The sequence below is a fragment of the Bison bison genome, unplaced genomic scaffold (genome assembly GCF_000754665.1).
Source record: "Bison bison bison isolate TAMUID 2011002044 unplaced genomic scaffold, Bison_UMD1.0 scf7180017864289, whole genome shotgun sequence".
Lineage (NCBI taxonomy): Eukaryota > Metazoa > Chordata > Mammalia > Artiodactyla > Bovidae > Bison > Bison bison.
In genome coordinates this window covers 16,752,686-16,775,906 of record NW_011494861.1, presented here as the reverse complement: position 1 = coordinate 16,775,906, position 23,221 = coordinate 16,752,686, and the positions used below count along the sequence as shown (strand labels likewise).

The window sequence follows — 23,221 nt, the reverse complement described above, 5'->3', positions numbered from 1 at the left end:
TTCCCAGGTGGCACTAGTGATAAAGAACCTGCCTGCCAGTGCAGGAGACATAAGAAATGGGGGTTCGATCCCTGGGTTGGGAAGACCCCCTGGAGGAGGGCATGGCAACCCACTCTAGTATTCTTGCCTAGAGAATCCCATGGACAGAGGAGCCTGGCAGGCTACAGTCCAAGGGGTCGCAAAGAGTCAAACACACCTGAGGCTACTTAGCACTCACGCACTCAGCCTGGACCACGTCTGCTTGGCCTGTGTTCCATACCTGGAGTCCCAAAGGGGTCCCTGAGTGTTATATAGGCTCACCACTCACTGACTTCCCTCTAGGTTAGATCTGGCAGCAGGTACCAGGGACTGGCACCACCACTGTTTTCTGAAAAGCAGTGACAAACCATAAACCATACAGAAAACTCCTAGTGGAGGGAGAGTGGGAGGAAGTGAGGAAGTGGGGGTGGGGAAGGAAGGAGATCCTCATTGTTTGAATGGACTTTGTTTAAAAAAACAAAACAACAACAATAAAACCCTGCCTGAGATCGATGCAGATTATATGCAGATTATAAACACTGCTCTGGCCTGTGTCTGAGGGGACTCTATACCCTGCGCTCTGAAGAGCCTGTGGCTGCAGTGTTCTGTGGACAGGGGAAGGGGGTGTCTTCAGCCATGAAGAGTCTTGCCTGGTCGCCCTCAGGAACAGGAGCCCACATTTGAGGACCCCTGTGGTCAGGAGAAGGGTGAAAGGAGCTGGCCCGTAGGGCCAAGTGAGCCCTAGGCTGTAACCCAGCTCTGGGGACCTGGCTGTCACCTCGTCTCCATGGGGCAGCCCCTGAACACCTCTTGATGGCACCTCCTCACCAGCTGCCTCTGCATGGCAACCACCTGGATCTCCAGTCCACAAGCTGCTAATCAGAAAAATCATCCACAGGGTTAGGAAATCCAGGGGCTTAGAGATTCCTACAGACCTCATGGTGTAACACCAGACGGCAAGAAAACAAAGACCTGCAGCCAGCCACACACGACATCCTCACACACTCACACACATACAAACACACCAGTACAGGGCTGATGTCTACAAGCATGCCCCAGTCAACCCTACGAGTTGCCGCCCTCCAGGCTTCTGGTGGCTGGGGAAAGAAAAGCGAGGCCTCGACCAGAGCCCGCTTTGTTTCCTTGGGGCCCCAGTGGAGGTCTCGTGGTGAGAAGAAGGGCTCCTAGAGGTGCTTGTCCACAGGAGGACTTTCCACGGAGAAACCCAAGACCCCCTTAAAGGAGTCCAGCTGGCAAATCAGTGCCGATGGAGGCACTTGATGTTCACTTCATCCTGTCTGCACTCCCTGACATGCCAGGGCACAGGCCCCAGACCCAGCGCCAGACCTTCAACACCCTGCAGGCTCTTCTGGGGAGGAGGAGCTGGGCAATGGGCCTGGGGCCGGGGCCAGATGGTGCTCAACCTACTTTGGGCGAAGTCACAGTGACCCCAAGTGGTCACTTTGGTAAGGCACCCTCTGAGCATGGCTCCAACTCCCAGGGGCTGCAGAGACCCAAACAGAAGAAAGGACAGAAAGAGCGGAGGCTTCCACGCGGTCCTCACAGCTGGCGCCTCCGGGCCTCTGCTCCCTATTTGCACTAAGGGGCTGATACGAGGGGACCAGGAGTCAAGCCAGGTGGGAATTTTTCTGTTTCTGCTTTGACTTCTTCAGCAGGGAATGCTTGTTTACAGCAAAGACCCACAGGTGGGATGTTCTTGTAGGACAGAGGGTGATGACCCATGTTCCTCATTAATCCCACTGGCAACAAAAAAGCTGTATATGAGAACAGTCCTTGGTGATGATTTTCTGTTTCAAACATAAGTTTGTAGGACCAGTCCCTTCCTTAAGTCAGCATGGAGTCTTCTCTTGATGCTTGAACATCATCCACACCCTCAAATCAGGGAGGTGTCCTCCAAAGCCTTTCTCATTCAGGGAACCCTGGAGAAGCATCTACCATTCCCCTCAACAAGATCAGAAGGGGGAAGCCTGAGAGGTTAGGCCCAGAACAGCAAAAAGTAGATTGTTGCCTACCTGGCATGATTTCAGGGGTTCCCAGAAGATCCTCTGTCTCCAAATATCCCCCCATCCGTGAAACCATCTATGAAATCCCCTGCTGGAGATTTCCCTGTGAGAAGCCCTATATTGGGTCCTTGGTTTTCATGAATTCTTTTACCAGATACACATTTGCCTGTGTTATTCCCTCAGCCTGCAATGCCCTTTCCCCAACCAAATATCACCTGATCATTCAAACTCAGCTCAGATATTCTCCCATAGAAGTCTTCCCAGCATCACTGTTGCCCCTCCCATGCTGCTTCCACGCATTATACCTTTTTTCACTATACTACATACTGAATTAAAATATTAAAAAAAAAATCAAGTCGCTTGACCCAAAGACCTAAGAGTATAGTGAGGAGACTAACAAGAAAACTAACAATAACAACATAGCAGCATGGTTGTTAGGAAAACTAAGAGAGTAACTGCAAACTCCCTGGGGAGGGTCCCTGGTTTGCCCCTCCCTTTAAAGGCAGATGTCTTTCTTTTCCTTTAAAGGTTTTGATTTTTAACATTTATTTACTTTTTACTGCACTGGGTCTTTGTTGCTGTGTGCAGGCTTTCTCTCGTTGCAGTGAGGGGGCTACTCTCGAGCTGCAGCACGCAGGCTTCCCACTGTGGTGGCTTCTCTTGGTGGGAGCACCTGCTCTAGGTGCGTGGGCTTCAGTAGTTGTGGCACACGGGCTTAGTGGTGCTATTTCAGAAGTTGTGGTACCCGGGGCATGTTGGATCTTCCCGGGTCAGGGATCAAACCCGCATCCCCTGTATTGGCAGGCGGATTCCTAACCACTGGACCACCAGGGAAGTCCAAAGGCAGACATCTTTTAATGCACTCAGTTCAGTTCAGTCCCTCAGTCATGTCAGACTCTTTGCAACCTCATGGACTGCAGCACACCAGGCTACCCTGTCCATCACCAACTCCCAGAGCTTACTCAGACTCATGTCTGTCCATAGAGTCGGTGATGCCATCCAACCATCTCATCCTTTGTCGTCCCCTTCTCCTCCTGCCCCCAATCTTTCCCAGCATCCGGGTTTTTTCAAATGAGTCAGTTCTTCACATCAGGCGGCCAAAGTATTGCAGTTTCAACTTCAGCATCAGTCCTTCCAATGAATATTCAGGACTGATTTCCTCTAGGATGGACTGGTTGGATCTCCTTGCAGTGCAAAGGCTCTCAAGAGTCTTCTCCAACACCACAGTTCAGAAGCATCAATTCTTAGGCACTCAGCTTTCTTTATAGTCCAACTCTCACATCCATACATGACTACTGGAAAAACCATAGCTTTGACTAGACAGACCTTTGTTGGCAAAGTAATGTCTCTGCTTTTTAATATGCTGTCTAGGTTGATGATAGCTTTTCCTCCAAGAAGCAAGCATCTTTTAATTTCATGGTTGCAGTCACCATCTGCAGTGACTTTGGAGCCCAAAAAAATAGTCTCTCACTGTTTCCATTGTTTCCCCATCTATTTGCCATGAAGTGATGGGACCAGATGCCATGATCTTAGTTTTCTGAATGTTGAGCTTTAAGCCAACTTTTTCACTCTCCTCTTTCATCAAGAGGCTCTTTAGTTCTTCTTCACTTTCTGCCATAAGGGTGGTGTCATCTGCATATCTGAGGTTATTGATATTTCTCCTGGCAATCTTGATTCCAGCTTGTGCTTCATCCAGCCCAGCATTTCTCATGATGTACTCTGCATATAAATTAAATAAGCAGAGTGACAATATACAGCCTTGACGTACTCCTTTCCCGATTTGGAACCAGTCTGTTGTACCATGTCCAGTTCTAACTGTTGCTCCTTGACCTACATACAGATTTCTCAGGAGGCAGGTCAGGTGGTCGAGTATTCCCATCTCTTTAAGAATTTTCCATAGTTTGTTGTGACCCACACAGTCAAAGGCTTTGGCATAGTCACTAAAGCAGAAATAGATGTTTTTCTGGTATTCTCTTGCTTTTTTGATGATCTAACTGATGTTGTCAATTTGATCTCTGGTTCCTCTGCCTTTTCTAAATCCAATTTAAACATCTGGAAGTTCACAGTTCACGTACTGTTGAAGCCTGGCTTGGAGAATTTTGAGCATTACTTTGCTAGCGTGTGAGATAAGTGCAATTGTGCGGTAGTTTGAGCATTCTTTGGCATTGCCTTTCTTTAAGATTGGAATGAAAATTGACCTTTTCCTGTGGCCACTGCTGAGTTTTCCAAATTTGCTGGCATAATGAGTGCAGCACTTTCACAGCATCATCTTTTAGGATTTGAAATAGCTCAACTGGAATTCCATCACCTCCATTAGCTTTGTTTGTAGTGATGCTTCAGCGAACTAAATCCCCAACCCCAGTTTGGTAGGCTTGAACTTCACAGATATTCTGGAGATGAACCCAGGGATTTAGAGATGGAAAGGTTCCATATTTCTGAATGCCCATGTGAACCTAACCAAGCCTGCAGACCCCAGGAGTCTTATTCATGCTTTTGCTGGCAAGACACAGCAATCTCAGTTTCTTGGGCCTCCTTCTCCCACTACTTTCCTGCCAGCAGCAGGAAGCATGAAGAACAGGCCTCCTAGACAGAGGGAAGTGAGTCATCCTGCCTTTATCACCCACCCACGGTCCTTGCAGTGCAGGTGAGAATCTGCTCATTGAGCTAGTTGGGCTCATTGAGCTCACAATTAGAGCTAGTTGCTCTCTGGCTCTAATTAATCTCTTCCTGTTCACCATGTCCCATCCTGCCCACTGGAGAATTCCATATCTCCACCCCTCAACCTTTCCTAATCTTGGCTAGCTTTCAAGATTCAATTCAAGTCCCTTCTCTAGAAAAGTCTTCTCTGGCTACTCCAGCCCAGCCCATGCTGATTTCATCCCCACTCTGAAATTGTTTTCTTAGTTAGCTTCCCATGGAGTGGTACCAAATCACCTTCAAATTCCAATTTGCTTACTCCATTTCCCTCTCCCAGCCTGTAAGACTCTTAGGGACCATGCAGTGATGTATCAGAAAGAACAATGAACCTGGATTCCAAACCCTGTTTCATTGCGTATTACCATTGTGACCTTGGTTTGAGAAATGGACTTCTCCAGTCCTCTGTTTACCCATAAGTAATGCCCTCCCAGCAGAGTGGAAAATAAGATATCATGTATGAATCTCTAAGAAACTAGTCAATCAATAATGGACCTCTTGGCTACCAGGCACTCAAAGTTCTCTTGATTTTTATCCCTCCTTTATTCCCTCTCTTTCTTTTTTATTATTCTTGTAGATTACCCAGTGCCTGCAGCTCAGTACTTGGTATATTCTTGTTATTCAGTCACTAAGTCATATCCAACTCTTTGAGACCCCATGGACTGCAGTGCACCAGGCTTCTCTGTCCTTTACTATCTCCTGGAGTTTGCTTAAACTCATTGAGTTAAACTCTGTTGAGTCCATGATGCCATCCAACCATTTCATCCTCTGTCCTCCCCTTCTTCTCTCCTTCAACCTTTCCCAGCATCAGGGTCTTTTCCAATGAGTCAGCTCTTTGCATCAGGTGACCAAAGTATTGGAGCTTCAGGTTCGGCATCAGTCCTTCCAGTGATATATTCAAGGTATATATGGGTGCTCAATAAGTAATGAATATCCTTTTCAGTACAGATTTCTTTGTATCTCTTTAAGGACAAGGGTGATTCCATTCAGCTCACCCTTGTATCAAGTACACAACCCTGTGCCCAGCAGAAAGGAGACCATCAGTCATGTTTGCTGAGTGCATGAACGGTGTGCTTTGAGTGTTCAAAGAAGAATGGATATGCAGGGAAAGAGCTGAGGGAAGTGTCATCCCCTGAGTTGAACCAATGAAGTTCTATAAGAGATGGAGAGTGGTGGTTTCCCATGGGATGAATTTTCTGAGCTAGTGTTAAAAAGAGAGCAGAGCCATTCATATGCTACTACTTGCAGGAGTTGGACAGAAAGATAAAGGGAGCATTGATAGACAGCAATGGGGTCTTTAAAAAGTGAAAAATCCCTAGGAGTCTTCCAAGTGCTGATATATAAGTGTACCTGCTATGCCTTGGGTATGCATTTCCTTTTCCAGCAGAAAGTGTATTTTACCTGCTGGCAAAGAGCAACAATTCACTTGCAGCACAGGAAGAAAGCTGCTGAAAATCAAAGAAAAGCAGCAGGCAGGAACCTATAAGCGAGTCCCATTTCCCCATCCCCTAGACAGAAAGCTTGGAAAAAGAGCACTTTAAATTCTACTCTACACTTTTCTGGGAGAAGATGATTCCGTTGTAAATTATTGAACATTTCATTTAAGCTTCATAAATAAGAAACTCAGATGAAAACGGTACATGTTGGATCCGTTTGGCAACATATAATTTCTGTCTTCCTTCCTCAATCTGTCACCCTTCATCTACGTCGGAAAATTTCTACTTCATTATAGGCAATTGAAGGTCTCAATCAGTTGTCTGAGAGTAGTTTATGTCCCAAAGGTAATCTAATTTCTCCAGCCAAGTGTGTACCTGGGACTTGCGAACATACTGGTGGAGATAAATATGTGCTTTGAACAGATCTGGGGGGTGTTGCAATAGCCCAATTCAATCCAGTGACAGGTACCAGCCCAGACATGGGCCAGCTCCTTGCTGACACCTGGACTCCCTAAATCCCTGGTTTCATCAGACTCAGTGGGCTAAGCTTCAGCAAACTGACAACAGGTGTGCCGAGGACCAACCTGTATCTGTCTGGGGCACACCAAAAAAAGACTCCAAATTCTGGAATAGTTCTCTGAGCCAGGTAATAATGCTATGGGCTACTCTTACGATGCACCAGGTACTGTGCTTTCTCTACATTGGCTCATTGAATCCCCAGGACCCTCTGAGATAGACGCTATTACTCTTACCATTCTACAGAGAATAAAGCTCAAAGATATGAAGGAATCAGAGTTACACACGTATGTTTGGTCGGCACAAAAGTATTGAGGTTTTGCACTGTTGGACTTTGCCATTCAATATTGGAATACATTCTTAAATAAATGTGGTTATGTTATACATCATTTTAATGCATATTTCTCACTTTAGGTTTTTTGCTAATGACATTACTTGCTGTGTATTTTATATGTATTTTAGACTATGGAAGTGATATTAGACAAAAATCAAATTTGAGTGATTTTCTTATTTGAGTTCAAAACGGGGTGTAAAGCAGCAGAGATAACTTCCAAATCAACAACCCATTTGGCTCAGAAACTGCTAATGAAGGTACAGTGCAGTGGTGGTTCAAGAAGTTTTGCAAAAAAGATGAGAGCCTTGAAGATGAGGAGCATAGTGGCTGGCCATCAGAAGTTGACAACAATTGAGAGCAATCATCAAAGCTGACCCTCATACAACTATGTGAGAAGTTGCTGGAGAACTCAACATCGACCATTTTACGGTCGTTCAACATTTGAAACAAATTGAAAAGGTGAAAAAGTTCAATAAGTGGATGCCTTGTGAGCTGACTAAAAGTTAAAAAAAAAAAAGTCATTTGGAAGTGTCATCTTCTCTTATTCTGTGCAACAAGAAACCATTACTTGATCGGATTGTGATGTGTGATGAAAAATGGATTTTATATGACAACTGACAATGACCAGCTCAGTGGTTGGACTAAGCAGTTCTAAAGCACTTCCCAGAGCAAAACTTGAAAGCACCAATGAAAGGTCATGGCCACTGTTTGGTAGTCTACTGCCCGTCTGATCCACTACAGTGGGATTCAATTCTGAATCCCAGGGAAACCATTACATCTGAGAAGTATGCTCAGCAAATCAATGAGATGCACCAAAAACTACAATGCCTGCAGCTGGCACTGGTCAACAGAAAGTGCCCAGTTCTTCTCCACAACAATGCCCAACCACAGGCCACACAACCAATGCTTCAAAAGTTGGACGAATTGGGCTACAAAGTTTTGCCTCATCCACCATATTCATGTCACTACTCGCCAACCATCTACCACTTCTTCAAGCATGTGGACAACTTTTTTCAGGGAAAACACTTCCACAACCACCAGGAGACAGAAAATGCTTTCCAAGAGTTTGTTAAATCCCGAAGCATGGATTTTTACACTATAGGAATAAGCAAGCTTATTTCTCATTGGCAAAACTGTGTTAATTGTAATGGTTCCTATTTTGATTAATCAAGATGTGTTTGAAATGAGTTACAGTGATTTAAAATTTACAGTCCAAAACCCCCACAATTACATTTGAACCAACCTAATAGAAAGTGGCAGAACCTAAATATTAATGTCCAGCAGACCTCAAAGTTCACCTCCACCAGTGTTGACACTTTATTTTTTTTAGTATTTGTTCATTTTTTATGTTTGACTGAGCCAGGTCTCAGCTGCAGCATGCAGGATCTCTGCTGCTTCACGTGGGATCTTCTGTCGGCAGTGCGCAGGCTCTGGAGTGCGTGGGCTCAGTAGCTGTGACTCACAGGCTTAGTTCCCCATTGACATGTGGAATCTTAGTTCCCCAACCAGGGATCGAACCCACATCTCCTGCATTGGAAGGCAATTCTTAACCAATGGACCACTAAGGAAGTCCCAATGTTGACACTTTAGAGAAAGAAAGAACTAAAGGTAAGGAACTGACTGGAGCGGGTTTGAGAAGAGGAAGAAAGGGGCTGATTCTAACACTTTCTGACCTGAGAGCCTGGTCAGTAAGGCCTGGTAGGTTCTGCCTTACCCGGGCATGGAGGGGCTCACTGCACAGGCTGTACTAAAATGACACTGAGGAGGCAGTGCAGAACCCTCTGGCTCTCACACATCATTCACCTTCCTGAAACCAAGCCCTTGTTAAGGAAGGGTTGCTCGATGCATTTCCTGTCAAAATCGTCCCTCTTCCTTCAAGGCTCCTGGGAGGTCACAACTGCTCTGGGGAGGGGAGGAACTGAAGGGAAGAGTAAGGCATTCAGTCCTAAAAGCCCTAACCCCTGAGGCCAGAAGCCAAGGGTCATCTCCAGCTGGTCGCAGACTTACTCTTTGGCTTGTGTGTGCGCTTAGTCGCTCAGTCATGTCCGACTCTTTCGTGACCCTTTGGACTGTAGCCCGCCAGGCTCCTCTGACCATGGGATTCTCCAGGCAAGAAGACTGAAGTGGGTTGCCATGGCCTCCTCCAGAGGATCTTCCCGACCCAGGGACTGACCCCAGGTCTCCCACATTACAGACAGATTCTTTACCACCTGAGCCACCAGGGAAGTCTGAAATGTTTGTGTCCCCGCCACATTCCAGTGTGATGGTATTAGAAGAAGGAGCCTTTGAGAGATGACTAGGTCATGAGGGTAGAGTCCTCACGAATGGGACTAGTGATCTCGTAAAAGAGACCTCAGAGAGTTTTCTTGGTTTTTTGCTGTATGAGAACACAGTGAGAAGATGGTCTATGAACCAGGAAGCAGGAGCTCACCAGACATCAAATCTGCTGGTGCCTTGATCTTGAACTTCTTAGCCTCCATAACTGTGAGAAACACATGTTTGTTGTTTGAGTTACCAGCCCATTGCAGCCTAAGCAGACGAAGACACCATGGGCCAACAGAGATGGAGACTGGAGTGCTGCAGCTGGAAGCCAAGGCATACCACCAGGCATTCCCAGCAGCTACTGGAAGTTAGGAAGAGCCAAGAATACTCCCTGTTTAAAGCCTTTGGAAGGAGCATGGGTCTACGCACACTTTGATTTTGGCCCTCTAGACACCAGAACTGGGAGAGAATACATTTCTGTTGTTTTAAGCCACCAAGTTTGTGATCCTTTGTCATGGCAGCCACCCAGGCGGATTGCAGGCGGATTCTTTACTGACTGAGCCACCAGGGAAGCCCAAAATGTTTGTGTCCCCCCAAAATTCATCTATTGTAATCCTCATTCCAGCGTGATGATATTAGGAGATGGAGCCTTTGGGAGATGACTAGGTCATGAGGGGAACTAATGCAGATGGGGAAAAGACTCCCCATCTCACATTCCTCATGAGGTTGTGGTAAAGGTCAAAACACAGTCAGATCACCAGAGCACTGAGGAACCTAAATGGGAAGGAAATCCAAAAAAGATGGAATATATGTACATGTATAGCTGATTCACTTTGCTGTACACAGAAACTAATACAACACTGTAAAGCAACTGTATTCCTATAAAAACAAATTTTTTTTTTCAAAAAACAGGTAGTTTGAAAAGAACAAGTGTTATTATATAAATGCAGAACAGCATGATCATCAATCTGGGTTCTAGTTGAGCCTACACAAAGAGATACCCAAAAGGATTCAGACTGACAACAAGGGACCCACAGATGATGATTTGATCTTGTTGTATTTTTTTTACAATTTCAGTCTTAATTAATGAGGGTGAGTTTGATGCTAGTTTGGTGCTAGAATAAAGGCCCCCAAAGATGTCTGCATTGTAATCCCTGGAATGTGTGACTATGTCGTCTTACACTGACAAAAGGAAGTTATAGATGTAATTAGGTTAAGAATCTTAAGATGGGAAGACTATCCCATGCTAATCAAGACCAGTGTAATCTCAAGGATCCTTTTTAAAAGGATTCAGAGAGATCAGAGTAGAAGATGGAATCATGGAAGAAGAGCTCAGAGAAAAAAACAGATTTGAAAAAATGTTATACCTCTGACTTTCAAGATGGATTATGAGACCACAAGCCAAGGGATGCCGGCGACCTGTAGAAGCTAGAAATGGTAAAGAAATAAATTCTTTCCTAGAGTCTCCAGAAAGAATACTGCCCTGCCAAACTCCTGAACTGTAAAATAATAGATATATTGTTTTGAACCACTAAACTGTGGTAATTTGCTGCAACATAAATAGGAAAGTAATATATCTGTCAAACAGGTTGAACTGAAAATGAATGTGGGTAAGAGGATAGGGAGACACCCCAGATAATTCTAGATATTCTAGGAGATCCCCAGTGATCCTTTGTATTGAACCCTAAAGAATTTCCCTTGATAGTTGGGAAGTTTTTTTCCATTTTCTCCAGCTCCCTAGGGTCCCCCAGAAGTCATCCTCACATTGAAGTGCCCTTGGTAGCTACTACAGGGCACTACATCCCCTTACATTAAAGACCCTACAGCCTTGAGCTCAGTGAGACAGTGCATCTACAGTTGCTCCCCAGAAAGGATGCAGACATATGGCATCCATACGGCCTCAGTCCCTGTCTATAATAGGTGCAGCTTGTTCTTCATCCACAACGTTCAACAAATGCTTTACAGGCTTATGTCCATACGGTCCTCAATTACACACTTCCCCAATGCAGTGTAAGCAAGAAATCTCACCAGTTGTAGCCAACCTGAGACTCTAAGTGCCTCAAGAAGACTTCCACAGCAGAGCACAGTTCTGAATGTCACTGACCAGGATAGCACCACTGCCCTCCCAAGGAGACCGGCAGCAAAAAGGAAGCTCTACACTGACCAGTTCATCCTCTTGACTTGGTGTGGATTTCCTATGTGGTGAAATTAGGATTTCCTAATAGGTAAAATGAGGAAATGGTAACCCACTCCAGTATCCTTGCCCGGAAAATTGCATGGACAGAGGATCCTGGCAAGCTAAGTCCATGGGGTCACAAGGAGTCAGACATGACTGTGCGCACATGCAATGCAAATGGATAAAATTAGGAGGGAATTAAACACGAGATCTGAACAGGATCTTAAGGTCATTTGCTCCACCCCATCCAAATTCAGCCTTCCCCATCCCTGACATACGTGGGATAACATTTGTTTCTGCATCTACCAACAGATCTGGTGCCTGGCACTGAGTATGGAATTGGAATATCTGCCATCATGAACTCACAGCAAAGCGTACCAGCCACCATGAATGCCAGGACTGGTGAGTAGGAAGACTGGTGTGGAAAGAGACCAGGACACTCTGACCTGAGGGCCATCGAGGACTGGTCAGATGGCAATTCCCCCTAGCGAACAGGTCCCTGGGTGAGGATTATTGGCCTAGGAACACCGTCTACCTGTAGCTCTTTGATTCCCTGTGCCTACCCTCTGGCATCTGACATGCAGGATGGAGTCCCACCCTCTCTGCACACTTGGCACCCAATGGTCTGAAGGGCTGCCCACTGCTGTGCAGAGCAGAGGTGTAAAACCCCATAAAAGTCAGTGTTGTAGCAAGTCATATTTCCTTCTAAATCATCTCACAGCAGGCAGAATGTGATACTTCTCACCCCATAGGACAGAACCTTCAGAAAGGCCACAGGCTGAAGGTCTAGACTTGGAAGCAATCCATTTGAGCTTGGAGAAAGGAGAAGTCCACTGAGATTCTTGCTATTCTGGATCCAACAATTTTGGTTTCAAATCCCAGGCAAATTCCAAAGTCACTTTAGTAACTGGTAGCAGCCTGGGCTGGGCTGGTCTGAACCAATCCCTGTCCCAAGGTTGTCGAGCATAGACAACCTCTCTAGAGAACCTCAAGACATGGGTCCCCAGGAGTCCTCAGATCTTATTGCCTACACACCTGTGGCCAGGTCGGTCAGAATGGCACCAGGAACAGAGGTAGTCAGGGTTGCCAGGAGCAGCATATCTGTACTTGCTTGTGACACCTGTTTTGCCCTGGTTGGCTTACTGAGAACGGCTGGGAGAAAATGGAGAGCTTAAAAATCAGCAGCCAGCTTTGTCCCACAGGTGAGTGTCTTGAGTTACTTATGCCTTCCTGCAGATTATTCATCTATATGCCAAGCCCCTGGACATCTTTCAAAGGGAAGGTGCTTAACAAAGTGTGAGATTAGTGTCAGCAATGACAAGCCAATCTTCATGGTCAGCAGACCTGCTGATAGCTTAGAAATCCACTGGGGGCCTAATTCTAATAAATACTGGCCCTCGTGTGGAACTTACGTAAAATAGGCTGGTTATTTTGATCCACAGAACTCGACAGTCCTCGAGACCTCATGGTGACAGCCTCCTCGGAAACCTCCATCTCCCTCATCTGGACCAAGGCCAGCGGCCCCATTGACCACTACCGAATTACCTTTACCCCGTCCTCTGGGATCGCCTCTGAAGTCACTGTGCCCAAGGACAGGACCTCGTATACACTGACAGATCTAGAGCCCGGGGCAGAGTACATCATTTCAATCACAGCTGAGAGGGGCCGGCAGCAGAGCCTGGAGTCCACTGTGGATGCCTTCACAGGTACCCGGGTAGCAGAAATCTCAGCTGGGTTCAGGGATCAGTGGATCTTAGGATGAGAAGATCATCTAGGCCACCCACTCTTCCAACACCCCGTTGCCTCTAGAGAAAGGAAGAATTCTAGAGAAAGGTAGAGAAAGAAGAGACAGAGAAGAAATTAATAAATACCTCAAGAAAGAATGTGTATGTGTGTGCTTAGTCACTCAGTTGTGTCTGACTCTTTACAAACTCATGAATTGTAGCCCAACAGGCTCCTCTGTTCATGAAATTTTACAGGCAAAAATATTGGAGTTGGTTGCCATTTCCTACCCCAGGGGATCTTTCCAACCCAAGGACTGAACCTGTATCTCCTGTGTGTCTCCTGCATTGGCAGGCAGACTCTTTACCATTGAGTCATCTGGGAAGCCTAAGAGAGAATGGCTGGAGGCGAAGGGGAGAGATGAACAAGGCTACCTGCATGCCTGAAATTATGTCCGGTTTCCTATAGGCTGGTCAGAGTAGTTAATTCCGTTCATTTTCTGCCTTCACTAAGTCAGTGGGCATTCAGAGGATCCATGGGATCGTGTTCAATTCCTTCCAGGATATAAGTTTTAAATCCTCCATCAGTATTATGAATAATTCACAGAGGTGATGCTGTTTTTATGCTGCTGAGGGCATTCATTTTACAGTATCTGGCTTGGAGAAAGGACAGTGGATGAGATAGCAGCGTGGTGGTTAACAAGTGCAGGTGTAAGTCCTTACTAGCAGGGAAAGCAGACCTCTTTGGTCAGATATCTCCTTTACCCCAGTGGTCCCACCACTTTATGTGGATTCCAGAACCATTCATTTCCTCTGTTTTCAGGCTTCCGCCCCATCTCCCATTTGCACTTTTCTCACGTGACCTCCTCCAGCGTGAACATCACCTGGAGTGACCCATCCCCTCCGGCAGACAGACTCATTCTCAACTACAGCCCACGGGATGAAGAGGAAGAAATGATGGAGGTCTCCCTGGATGCCACCAAGAGGCATGCTGTCCTGATGGGCCTGCAGCCAGCTACCGAGTACATTGTGAATCTGGTGGCAGTCCATGGCACAGTGACCTCTGAGCCCATCGTGGGCTCCATCACCACAGGTGGGGCTGGAGGACTTGGCAGCAGGTGATAATGGGGATTCCCATGGTAACCTTTATGAAATTTACAAAGAGAAACACCCAAGGAGTAGGGGACCACCTTGTTTATCCAGAGAGGGTCTATGAGTTGTTCTTAAACAGTCACCTCTTCCAGGGCTGCACAAAATGTATAAGATAGGAAGCTTCCACTTAGAAGATAGGATGGACTTGATGTCTTAAGGAGGCCAGGGCTTTAATGCATTGATCCAGAGGTCCTCCTTCTATCAACTTAGAAGAAAACTCTGGAGAGAGCTAGTGTCCAAGAGGAGACCCTTCTACAGTGAGGAGACATCTGTTCCTCTTCTGGAGAGCTATCTCTTGACTGCCCAGTCAGTTCAATTTGTGAATGATGTTTCCCCAGAATCATATGAGACTGGCATGCAACCATATAGGGACCTGGTACTCTGAGAATCAGGTTGATCTGCATGTTGTCTGAAAAACACAGCTACTCTGAGATGCACTGAATCACTTGCATCTCATCCTTCTTACATACAGTCACAAATATGAGTGTGATGTGGGTGAGGACGTCTGTTTGGGTGATTTCTTATATACTTACAAGAAATGAAGAAGTGGATTAAACACTCAGCTGGTTTTGGCCCTGTAACCTGCCAGTACTAAAAAAAAAAAAAAAATAGAGCATACAGTATAAATAAAAAAACAGTTTAGGAAAGTGGATTTGTTCTGGACTTGTACTCTGAAATCCCTGTACAGTCAATAGCAATTTTTCCAAATTGACCAAAGGTGGTTGATACAAAAAAGAGAGAGAGAGAGAAAGAGTTGGGTTTGTTCAAAAGAAGCTGCCCCAAAGAAAATGACCATTACTCCTAGTTCAAAACAAAACAACAAACTTGAAGGATATTTTCCCGTTGGCCTTCAGATATGTAAGAGTCGCTACAGAGGCATAGACCTTGACAGCTTGATTTCATTTTGTTAAAATACTCTCTAGGTGCATGGCTCTGGCCATATCTATGAGGTTTCAAGTGAAACTTCAGCCTGATCATGGTTTTAAGGTTTCCTTAGTATAAAGTGTAAGGTCTTGATTGCCTCTGGAACACCAATAGCTCTTGGTCCACATAAAACCAAAAATAGGAAATTGTTTCTCATATTATGCTTTCTGTCTTTTCCCCATGACCACCTGGATCCTTGTAGGAATTGATCCTCCCAAAGACATCACAATTAGCAATGTGACCAAGGACTCAGTTATGGTCTCCTGGAGCCCTCCTGTTGCATCTTTTGATTACTACCGAGTATCCTATCGGCCAACACAAGGTAATAAAGTTACTTGATTTCTCAAAGATGAATAGAATTTGGAACTGGATGAAGACTATTATGGCAGAACTAGCATATCCCAGGGGATATCACCCCCCTGCCTGTAATTTCCTCCTCTCTGTAGCACGCTGCATCAGAATGAGAGTGGGTAATGAGGAGTAGCCAAGGAACCCAGAGCATACCAGCTCCTCCCACAAAAGGCTTGATTATATTCACACAGGAAGCAGGCCCTTTACAGGTAGAGTGAACCATGATAATCAGTCACCACTATCCAGACAGCGTAGTGAGAAACAAAGAACTCTAAAAGAATCTGCCAAGAGCCAAGGTCACATGCACTTTTCTGAGAGAATTAAAGTGAAAGTGAAGTAGCTCAATCGTGTCTTACTCTTTGCGGCCCCCGTGGACTGTATGTAGCCTACCAGGCTCCTCCGTCCATGGGATTCTCCAGGCAAGGATACTGGAGTGGGTTGCCATTTCCTTCTCCAGGGATCTTCCCGACCCAGGGATCAAACCCGCGTCTCCCACATTGCAGGCAGACGCTTTACCGTCTTAGCCACCAGGGAAGTTGCAAAGAGTTGGACACGACTGAGAGAATTAAAGTCCAAGACTAAAACCCCTGGGGGATGCCTGAAGATACCACAGAGTCATATGGAGGAAACTACAGTGATGGTGGTCCTGTTACTGCTGCTCCATCCAAGTTATGAGTCAGAAGAAACAGGGCCAGACCTCACTTGCATCCTGCCAGCTCTTGCTGCTGCATGTGGAATTATTAAGGAAGTAGAGGGTACGCTTACTTCCAGTGAGCTGGGGGCATAATTTTCCAGACTACCGGATCTCTGGGCTGCATGGACTGGTCTGCAGCCATGCTTTTTATACTACTTGAAGACCAGCTTGTTAGAAAACCACCTAATAAATATCCCCCCCCCCCCCCCCCCCCCGCCATTTTGTTCCTGGGATCCTATACAGTATGGGAGTGGGATCAGCATGCAAGGTATCTTCAAAGTCCAACATTCCCAGCCCCCTCTCTCCCAACTGGGTGCTGACCCTTGTGCTCATCTATCGAGGCTGCATGACAAGGTGCCATTGGGAGATCCTGTATCATGAGCTGCATTGATGTGAGATCCATGGAACTTGACCTGTGGCTTCTGCTCTTCCTTAGTGGGACGACTGGACAGCTCAGTGGTGCCCAACACGGTGACAGAATTCACCATCACCAAGCTGTACCCAGCTACGGAATATGAAATCAGCCTCAACAGTGTTCGGGGCAGGGAGGAGAGTGAGCGGATCTGCACTCTTGTGCACACAGGTGGGCATGCCTCCCCGTGAGGGGACAAGGTGGGACCCCAGCTGAGGACCTGGGATCAACAGAAGTTATCCTGGCTAACTCATAGGACACTGGTTCTGGGTTGGGGATGGGAGGTTGCCCTCCAGGTTGTTCCTTGGACTCACAATTTGAAGCAGTTTGCAAAGTTCCTCCCTTAGAGCTCCTCTGTAACACTAGGAGTTTAGAAAGTCACCCTCTAAGAGTCTTACTGGTTTAGGTCAGACATTTTCATGGCATTTCCAATATGAAAAGTAACCCTCCAAAGACTCATGACAGAAGTGAATTCCAGAACAGACATGTGATTCATCCCATCTAATTTTTTAAAAGACTCTGACAGGGAAACTTTACCTTAGAGAAAAAACAAAAGGGGTCTGTTATTCCAGTAACGACCCTTAGAATCATGAAACCGCTCATTCTACATGACCAGAACCACCAAGTAACTGCATTTGCTTTTGCTTTATCATCCAGGGAGGAGGAAGGAGGTGCTTTTCTCTGGAAAAAATGATAGGCTTGAGAACAGGGCTCTGACAGCCCCTACCCTGCTCTTCTTTTCTGACTCCTCAGCCAGCTCATCATGCAGAACTAGACAGGTTTTCCACAGAAAACATGAGAGGGAACAGTGAAAGCTTTCGGTTCCAACCCCAGACGCAACTATCAGTGACAATATAGTTCCTGTATATTGAAGCACATATTCAGGAGTGCACTGACCCAGCACAAAAGAAGACATCCAGCTTGCCTCATTAAGAGAACACCTGGATTTCCTGAGGCTCTTTACTTCCCTTAGGGAATGAACGGTACTTCATGAATGAGAGCAACTTGGAATTCCTCACTGCTCTTGTAGATTCGCTCACCAGCCCAGAAGGAGCATCTCTAAGGCCATGGCCAAAGAAATATTCCTTCAGAAACTCAAAAAATTATTCACCTGAGGACATCACAGGATGTTCCCATCTTCCCTACTGTCCTTCCATGCTTGTGACTACATATAGCACAGCCATGTTTTTGGTTCAATCTTACCCTTCCTATCAAGATGTCTATGACCATTAAAGTATCAACACATGTTGACCTAAGGGATACCCAGTGAGTATAAAGAAGCCCTCCTCGTCCATTTCTCTAAGTCTTAGAAATTCACATTAAAGAAATTAGGGTTTTTCTCAGTGAGGACAATAAAATGGACTTCACGAGCCTCCAAACCCAAAAATATAAGAGAACAACTTAGGTCAAAAACTCACTCCTTGGGTTCTTGGTCATAAGCTGCTGCTGCTAAGTCGCTTCAGTCGTGTCCGACTCTGTGCGACCCCTTTTAGACGGCAGCCCACCAGGCTCCCCCGTCCCTGGGATTCTCCAGGCAGGAGTGGTTTGCCATTTCCTTCTCCAATGCATGAAAGTGAAAAGTGAAAGTGAAGTCACTCAGTTTTTGTCTGACTCCTTGCAACCCCATGGACTGCAGCCTACCAGGCTCCTCCATCCATGGGATTCTCCAGGCAAGAGTACTGGAGTGGGTTGCCATTTCCTTCTCCATTGGTCATAAGCAAGTATCTCTAAAGCATATATTCAATAATGCACCGACCCAGCTTCCCTCCTTCAAGTTCAGGCAGAGCTATTTCGGCAACTCCCAACAACTAGATTACTCACAGAAATGTTTTATTTTGTTCTTTTGCTGTTGCTGTTGCTTTAGTGTGAGGTCTATGATTTTATAACTTTTGACAATGATTACTCCTCAAGGTCTCCTGGTAGGTCTCAGAGAGGTCAAGCTAAATGTAGTCTCTTAAGATTTTTCTTCTTTATTTCTTTTTGGAAGGTTGCATTTGAAGACCTTGTTCAAGGCATAGATTATAGACACAATTCAGATGTTAAAATTGTAAATGGTTGTTTCTTTGAAATAAAGGACATAGACAAGCAATAAGAGCCTTCAGTTAGAGAAGAGGGAGAGATCAATAGTATATCTGGGACCCCAAAATTAAATTACATGACACATAGGTTGAGCTGATACCTAAACTACTGTAATAACCTGCATTTCTAAGATAAATCCCAACTTTATGAAAGAGAGGTACAGTAAGGAAATGAGGCAGGGAACAGGAGCAGTAAAGAATCCACCTGCAATTTAAGAGATGAGGGTTCGATCCCTGGGTCGGAAAGGTCCCTTGGAGAAGGAAATGACCACCCACTCCAGTATTCTTGCCTGGAGAATCCCATGGACAGAGGAGTCTGGTGGGCTACAGTCCATAGTGTCGCAAAGAGTCAGACACCACTGAAGCAACTAAATCACATGGGCGAGAGAGAATAAGAATATGGTGCTATGATGAACAAACTCTGTTCCTCAACAGGCACTCCTGGCTTTAAGCCTGGACCAAGTCCCTTGACTCTCTATGCCAAAAAAGAGCCCAGGACTCAGTACAGAGTCAGCCTTGTGAGTAGCAAAGCAAGCATTCAATGAGCAGATATGACTTTAAAGCCAACCTGAGTCCCATTCCTCATTCCACAAGTATTTACTGAGCAACGTCTAAGTTCTAGGTGCTGGGGTTACTCCCTGACTTCAGGGAACTCCCACCACACTTCCTGCAGTTCATCAACAGAGACTGTTTCACATGGCATGCCCCTTCTATCAACATTTATGCAAGTAAAAAGAGCCTGGGAAGCATATTAGCTCATCAGCTACAAAAATATAACAGTTTTGATATGTTCTTAAGTTTCTCTATCTGGGTTTAAATGTCTAAAGCACAAGAGTCATACCTTGGACTCCCCCATAACACCCGACTGCTCTGCACAGAAGAAGTTAATGAATCAATTTTTAAAAAGATCTGAGAGTAATTAAGGGAGTGCTGGGTGCTTGAGAGGAAGGAGAAATGGGAGAAGAGGAAGGGGCTGATGGAATCAGAAGGGGAGAAAGAAAAGAGGTCTTCACTCACTCCATTATTTTGTGTCACACAGCAGCAGACATGCATTCTAGGTGAAACCACAGGAGACAGTTCTCTCCTCTTCCATCCTGCAGTTCCTCTTACCTCTCCCTGGTATTTTCCCATGTTGTTTCAGCCATGGACAATCCTGCAGACCTGACTGCTACCAACATCACCCCAACCGAAGCCCTGCTGCAGTGGAAGGCGCCCATGAGCGAAGTAGAGAACTACGTCATTGTTCTCACCCACTTTGCAGGTGGGTGTCTGCAGGTCACTGCATTAGGCAGGTGGGAATGGTGGGGATTGGGGCTGAAGACCAGTATGAAAAAAAATTTTTTTTAATCTTTTTAATCTGAAAGAAAATTAGAAATTTCCCTGCTTTAATTTCACCATAAAGCCCTCAAGATAGCCCCCAAACTCTGTGAACTGTATCAACTATGGGAGTTGAGAAAGTTAAATCTAAAAAGTACAAAAAGGGCATGTAACCAATACAGAAACAGAAGTAGCACTTGAAAGACAAAACTCAGAACTTGCCCCAGAATGCTATGGGCAAGAAAGCTGAATTTTCTAGATATATTTTTTTATTTTATTTTTAAACTTTACATAATTGTATTAGTTTTGCCAAATACCAAAATGAATCCGCCACAGGTATACATGTGTTCCCCATCCTGAACCCTCCTCCCTCCTCCCTCCCCATACCATCCCTCTGGGTCGTCCCAGTGCACTAGCCCCAAGCATCCAGTATCGTGCATCGAACCTGGACTGGCAACTCGTTTCTTACATATTTTACATGTTTCAATGTCATTCTCCCAAATCTTCCCACCCTCTCCCTCTCCCACAGAGTCCATAAGACTGTTCTATACATCAGTGTCTCTTTTGCTGTCTCGTGAATTTTCTAGATATTTTATGAAGTGAGGAAAACACTAAAGGACCATCCATGATAACAGGTGACAGAGGATTCAGAACTACTAAATTCTTCTGTCGCTTTGATCTTCTCTACCGATATCCAGCCCCAAATGTTGAGCCAACATGAGATCTTGAGTTTTAATGTCTTCTTTGCCGTACTTACTCACCTTAATGCTATTTGAAGTTGAATAGAGAAGCCCAAAGCAGAATGCTATTGAGTAGTTCAAGTGTCTAGGCCTAGGAAATTATTTATCTGCCTAAATTATACATGTGCTCACAGAACATTGTGGGTTATAGGCAGGAATCCAGAGAACAAAGATACCAGAAGACAGAAGGCAGGCAGATGTCTTGATTTTCAAAAATGACAGATTAAGTTAATTCTGTAAGCTGCAAAGTAAACTGATTGTCAAAGCTTGGGAAAGAAACCAAAACAGACTATTAAATAAGTTGGAAAGGAATTAATGATTACTACATACCAGCACAGGTTCGCAAAGTATGAGTTTTGCCCAAACCACTTTTTGCCCCCCTTTTTTCCACTGGCAAATCTGCTAGCACATCAGTATCTCAGCAAGGCATTAGAAGGCCCACCTCCCATTTAGATGGAAAACTGCATGGTGGATCACATTTGGAGTTACATAGCTGACTGAACGACTGACCCTCCCCAGAGAATGAACATCATTACTGTGGATACATCCTAACCCTGCTATGTGCGTGCACAAGCCACGTCAATCCTACCACCCCTCCCTACACATTATGACCCTGCATTTCTAAATTCTCACCTGCCTTCTCAAGCCAACATGCATTTGCACATGTTCTTTCCTGTACCAGGAAACTCTTTCCCCACTTATCTACCTACTAAACTCATCCTTTAAGTCTCAGTTCCAACACAATCTCCTAGATCAAAGCTCTCATTATTCCCTTAAGGCAGTCAGATGCACCTGCTCACGGATATGAAGCACAGAGTTCCACCTAGCAATTTCCATTCATTCAACAGCTACTTTTGCTTTTCCTCCAAAGTGCCATGCACTCTCTGAGACTACAGTGATTCAAAGCAAAACACGAGTTCTTATCTTTGAAGAATTCGCTTCTAGTAAAGATGCAGACAAGTATGTGGGCAAATACATGATGTGAGCAAATACAAAACACCAGTCTGCCACACCTGATAGGCCACTATGATTTGGAGTGAGGGTGTGGAGGGGAAGAAAGAAGGCAGATCTTAGATCTGAGAAAAAGAGAAAAAGAAAAAGAGAATAGGAGAAAGACGTGAATTCCAAGAAAAAGAGCAGCCTGTGGTGCATTTAGAGAGAAAGCTTGGAGAGTCTCAGGAACTGCCATAGATGTGGCTGGAGCACTAACTGTTGGCACCATGTGGTAAAGGAGGATATTAAAAAGATAGAGCCATTATATGAGCTCTTTCAAAAGCCTAGTTTATATTTTAACTTGTTTGCATGCTTTTCTGCGTCATTAGACCACAAAAAATGGAAACTTCAGCCCTGCCATTGTTTGGAGAAGTGCCCAGTAAACTCTATTAAATGCTGAATGACTCAGAAGTATTCTCAAGACACAATAAGAGGCTTGGCCTTGATCTAATGAACAGTTTTATCAACAGCTTGAATGAATGTAGAAAAGATATGAATACGAAATTTATGTTTCAAACAAAACTGTGATCATTAGAATCCAAATTCAGATACATTTTAGTAAACTGAAATGGTAGCCCCACACTCAGTCAACAAGGAAAAATGCAGTAGAAATGAATGCAAATCCCTTCCCATGGGTGCAAAAAAATCAACTACACAAGGTAAGGTTGGGAGGGGGTAATAAACATGGTCTTTGATGATTTTTAATCTCAGCCTATGATAATAATATCCTCAGATCAGATCAGTCGCTCAGTCGTGTCCGACTCTTCGAGACCCCATGAATCACAGCACGCCAGGCCTCCCTGTCCATCACCAACTCGTGGAGTTCACTCAGACTCATGTCCATCGAGTCAGTGATGCCATGCAGCCATCTCATCCTCTGGCATCCTCTTCTCCTCCTGCCCCCAATCCCTCCCAGCATCAGAGTCTTTTCCAATGAGTCAACTCTTCACATGAGGTGGCCAAAGTACTGGAGTTTCAGCTTTAGCATCATTCCTTCCAAAGAAATCCCAGGGCTGATCTCCTTCAGAATGGACTGGTTGGATCTCCTTGTAGTCCAAGGGACTCTCAAGAGTCTTCTCCAACACCACAGTTCAAAGGCATCAATTCTTTGGCGCTCAGCCTTCTTCACAGTCCAACTCTCACATCCATACATGACCACAGGAAAAACCATAGCCTTGACTAGATGGACCTTTGTTGGCAAAGTAATGTCTCTGCTTTTGAATATGCTATCTAGGTTGGTCATAACTTTCCTTCCAAGGAGTAAGCGTCTTTTAATTTCATGGCTGCAGTCACCATCTGCAGTGATTTTGAAGCCCAAAAAAATAAAAATAAAGTCTGACACTGTTTCCCCATCTATTTCCCATGACGTGGTGGGACCA

General features: G+C 45.2%; 1 protein-coding gene across 1 annotated transcript in view; it reads left to right on the top strand.

Moving 5' to 3' along the window:
* The window catches only part of TNR (tenascin R), a 92,547-nt gene that overhangs the window by 33,143 nt on the left and 36,183 nt on the right, over positions 1-23,221 (top strand). Inside the window, exons 8-13 of the mRNA XM_010850104.1 lie at positions 11,773-11,862; positions 12,903-13,166; positions 14,005-14,274; positions 15,460-15,579; positions 16,739-16,885; positions 19,934-20,053. Of these exons, the coding sequence (XP_010848406.1) occupies positions 11,773-11,862; positions 12,903-13,166; positions 14,005-14,274; positions 15,460-15,579; positions 16,739-16,885; positions 19,934-20,053 (1,011 nt within the window). The remainder of the gene's footprint in view (positions 1-11,772; positions 11,863-12,902; positions 13,167-14,004; positions 14,275-15,459; positions 15,580-16,738; positions 16,886-19,933; positions 20,054-23,221) is intronic.